This window comes from Hippoglossus hippoglossus, chromosome 14 (assembly GCF_009819705.1).
Source record: "Hippoglossus hippoglossus isolate fHipHip1 chromosome 14, fHipHip1.pri, whole genome shotgun sequence".
NCBI lineage: Eukaryota > Metazoa > Chordata > Actinopteri > Pleuronectiformes > Pleuronectidae > Hippoglossus > Hippoglossus hippoglossus.
Window position 1 is genome coordinate 24,497,120 of NC_047164.1, and position 4,538 is coordinate 24,501,657.

The following is a 4,538-nucleotide window of genomic DNA, read 5'->3' on the forward strand; positions in this document are numbered from 1 at the left end:
GTATACAAAACACACAGGAGTACGCACTAGTGTGCACATTTGCATTTTACATTTCAACTTCGATGACACGGGTCAAAGGCGTGATAAGCAGCTGTGGATGTAGTACCAGGTGGGAGGTTTTCAGAGCACAAAGCAGAATCAACAGAAGCGGATGCAAGTCCAGAGCAGAGAGTGGGAGCGTGACATGTGTATATTGACCAGACGAGTCCGCGGCCTGCTGTTGGCTGACTGACTGTGCTGTCTGCAGCAGGGTTAGAAAGTCATTCTATACCAGGAGTAAATAACACTTGCTGTTCTGTATTCACCACAGGCAAGGAAGCTGGAAAACTGGTGAGAAGGAGTTGGGGACATCTGAGGAGAGCAAGAAACTAGAGGAAAACAATCACACCGTTTAAAAGATGCTCAGTCTGTACTATGTGGGATGAAAGAGGTAAGAGTTTACACACAAATACTGGCAGTCCAATTCAAGTGCAGTTTTGAAATAGTTTAATTAGAAAACCATTATACTTGGGAATATTTGTTGTGAATTATAATTCCAGTTTATTACAACTTGTCTTAATTCTGAAGGTTTTGTTTGCGACCTCGTTCCTATCCGTACTTGCAATCTCACTATGTGGATTGTAAAAAAAGTCAGGGGCTAATACATATGAGCCGTGAGATACTTAGACAGACAGACAGGTTTGTCAAACATCTTTGAAGAATGACAAAGGTGAATGACTTCCTGTTTCAAATGTAACCTCTGACAATCCTCTGTAATGAGGCTGTGCTCATGTTTTGAATGTTTGATTTATTTGTTTAGATAAGTGGTTCTTTACACGTTTGACTTGTCACCTTTGACCCAAAAGTATGTTTACTTAGGAAACCCTTCAAATTGTGCATAAACAGGCTTTTACCAATTCAAAATGTATATTATACATAAAGGTGCAATACATAAAACTTTGCTTTCTAATTAACAACATTCCAGGTGTTCAATGCTTAAATAAACATTTACACTCAAATATTTAATATTTACTTGTTAAATTGAAGTGCCATATGAACAATATTAAATTAGAAATAGTGTTTTCAGTGTTTACAGCCCGCCATATTCTAATTTGTTACACCTAGTGATGTCATGACCAAAAATGTAGTAGTTTATCCCGATACCAGGAAATTTCCACGATTCTTGATACCAATTTCGATACCGCAGCAAAAATCTAAAACAGAACAATGAATCCATCTCACTTCAACACACACTCTTTATAAAAATATCTGATTCTTTGCTCCTCCGTCCGCAGGAGCGCACCTGTGTGTGTCTGCTCGTCTCTGTCGCTCTGTTTAAATACGTGTCTCAAATACTCCATGGTGAACCAAACAAACACAAAGCAAACCCTGAGCACTGCACGGGTCTCCAGAGCCTCTGACCAGTGACAGTGTCCACAGTTAACATGCAAAGTGAGTGCAGGCCAGTGGGGTAGAGAGGAGGGAGGGCATCACAAGTAGCGGCGGCAACCACCCTGCAGCGATGGGTTGGTATTGTTCGATACCTTCACTACTCTAAAAAAGGAGTTTGAGGTTTTTAGAATTTTGGCATCGACTCGTGTAATCCCTAGTCTCACCTCTGTTTCATAATGAAACTTGCTGGAAAAATGAACACACATACATCAGTGTGATAAAAACGTGGCCTACCCTAAAATGACAGAAACCATAGCTGGTTCCATGTTCCATCCTCTAACATGGAGGAAGCACAATGTATGCCCTATACTGCAGCCAGCCACCAGGCAGCAATAAAACAATTGGCCTTGGCCAGATTTGGGAAACTGACATATCAATATTGAATATACAAATGTGCCTTTTATTGGTATTTTCAGTATAGACTGTATAATTTCACACTGTCAGTGAAATTGGTCAAAATGATTGCCATGTATTTTTTTAATTACGCTTCCTCTTCCAGGGCTCTAGGGATGGCAGTGTCAGTCTTTGGTTAGAATACTGTCAAATGAAATATGGAGCAAAGATCCATGCTCCCCTCAGCATGGAATGTTTGTTGATCCTCTGGTTGGTCATCATTGTCTATTATCTTGGTTTGTGTCCACATACCAGTGAAACATTCTCCTCAGCCTCAGCTCTGCTTTGAGATTAGTGTTAATTACTGAATGTTAGCATGTTAGCAGGCTAATTGAATTAGTGAACATGGTGAAACATATACCTGTGCTCTTTGCTGAGTACAAAGTTGTCATATTGTATAGAGGTGATGGCCAATAAGAAAATAAGATATAGGTTATAATAAACTGGAATTAGCCTTTGAGATGAATGTGGGCTTATATTTATGCATGACTGTTTTGTGGGCATCATATGTTGAAATTGTAGATGACTGACATGACTTCATTAATGATTTTTTTTTTATCTCCATGTCTCTGTGGGGAAGAAGCAGTTGAAAGCAGTCTTGCGACATCCAGACAGACTCCCAGTTGGCTGCTGATGCGCTCCATCAGGCTCCTCATAAGCAGCAACAGTCAGTCGTTTTCCACCAAGTCCTGCTCTCAGCCTGCTGTTTGAAGTCTGCATTGAGGCTGCCTCATGTTACCGTGTCATTTTGGTTTTCTCGTGTTCCTGGTGAATGCTCCCTGTTTTGTTTGAGCAATTACATGAGGCTATGTAGTGGGGGTTTTGCCACTTCATTTTTCCTCTTCAAAGAATGTAAATTCCTTTTTAAGGCCTGTATAACAAATCATAATTCTGTGTGTGCCCTGGCTGAGCATCCTGATGATTGTTTTTGATTTCTCTTTTTAACTTTCTGTGCACTGTGTGTGTAAAAGCATTTGGCTGTGCTGAGAGAAAAAGACACTTCACTGCTGTATATCCCCAAAGAAACAGAAACATTTTAGGACATGCCATCTCTCAACCTCCTGACTTATGTTCACTGGGCTTTAAACACTGGAAAAGTGATTGTTTGAATATTTAGATAATGGATCCCCTGTCAACAGGAGATGTAGTCATTTTAAAAACTGTATGTACTATTTTCCCTCTTCAGCTCTTTTCACTTCTTGTTAATCAATAAGTCACCAGGAAGGTACAACTTTTATGAACTTCTGTGATTTAGTTGAACACACTACATTGCTGTCTTCACCTGTCTGCCCAACAGTTTCTGCTCCATTCTGTTCAGGCTGAGACCATGTTTATGTTTTTTTCTCATGTTTTCTTTTTGAAAGAGCTTTACTGGTACCAGGTCTGAATGTTCGCTGTGGTTTTTTATGTTGTTTTTGTTTTTGTTTTCCTTTGTGTGTGTTTTTGGTGTATTTATATTCTGCATGTAACCTACCTTGATGGCTGTGCTGCAGCATGCACAATATTTCTTTTTAAAGCCTGTGAGGAAGGCATCAAGTGTTGAAAAGATACTGAGCGGTAGGATAGTGTCATGCGAGTAAATAAGGACTTTGTATCTTTGCTAATTCTCTGCTGTAATGTTGTCATTATTATGTTATTTTAGCTAAGTGGCGTGAAGGATAACCCAAACTGAAGACAGCGGCTGCAAAAGGCAGATTAGATGAGGTACAAAAAAAATCATGGCTCCCTGGGTTGGCATCATTCTGCTCTGGTTCATCACACAAGGCAGCGACCGAAAAACTGTTGACAACATGGTTTGACAGGAATCATAAATCTTGTTAATATTTATGGTCAAGAATTTACTTTGTACACAATCTTTGAGTTTGTAACATGTAAATTTGATCAATGCATTTGAATGTTTGACTCATATTCTTCTTGAGAATACCGGTAGATTAAGCCTATTGCCCATAATCAGCTGACATTGTGAACTCCATTAGTGCGATGACCAATGAAGCACACGTTCCTGACCAGCATCTTCAAAAGGAGAACCGTTGGTATTATGAGGTTGTTGTTAAACTGCATGACATGAAAGCAGTGGATAATTTTTAAGCACCTAGTCAATCTTTATTTTGTTCCTTATAAAATAATCAGGTCAGCAGTGAAACCAAAGAGGGTATAATGAGAAGGCCATAGCAGAGTTGTAAATACACCCTTTTGTTTTTTGTACTGTTGTTGACAATAAAGTGTACATTTTGAAAAAAAAATAAAATGACCCAGGGCATTGTGTGGATTAAAAGCCCCCTTTCACCATCCACTGCACTGCTGCACTGTGTACAACCTTTTTATTATATACAGTCTATGTGTACAACTGAACATTTACACTCTTCTGGAGGTCATGAGAAAGGACATGGAAACCTGGTACAAAATATAGCTGTATAATTATATGTATGCACAGATACACAGAAGAATGAAGGCCTCATGTCAGTGTTTGTTGAGTTGGCCCACTTCTTAATCTGCCAATACAGGAACTGATTCCCTCTTTAATGATTGAACCTCTACATTGCAGTTATATCATCATCACATCAAGGACCAATCCCAACCAGCCAGCTACCGTAACAACCCAAAGCTGAAGACCAGTCAGACAGAGTCTCCACCCCCCCACCCACCTCTCCCCCATTTTTCTCTGCTCAGCCCAAGCGGTCGAGGCAGATGGCTGCCCACATTGAGTCTGGTTC

The 4,538-nt window shown here is 39.9% G+C and overlaps 1 protein-coding gene across 7 annotated transcripts in view; it reads left to right on the plus strand.

The window, feature by feature from the left end:
* Nucleotides 1-4,115, plus strand: part of alcama (activated leukocyte cell adhesion molecule a) — a 62,133-nt gene extending 58,018 nt beyond the window's left edge. For 3 of the 7 annotated variants that reach the window (XM_034606990.1, XM_034606993.1, XM_034606997.1), the window contains 2 exons: nucleotides 311-430; nucleotides 2,405-4,115. In XM_034606990.1, coding sequence (XP_034462881.1) covers nucleotides 311-395 — 85 coding nt within the window. In that variant the 3' untranslated portion in view covers nucleotides 396-430; nucleotides 2,405-4,115. The remainder of the gene's footprint in view (nucleotides 1-310; nucleotides 431-2,404) is intronic. The other 4 variants (XM_034606989.1, XM_034606994.1, XM_034606992.1 and 1 more) reach the window with 2 other exon arrangements.
* Nucleotides 4,116-4,538: the final 423 nt, after the last annotated feature.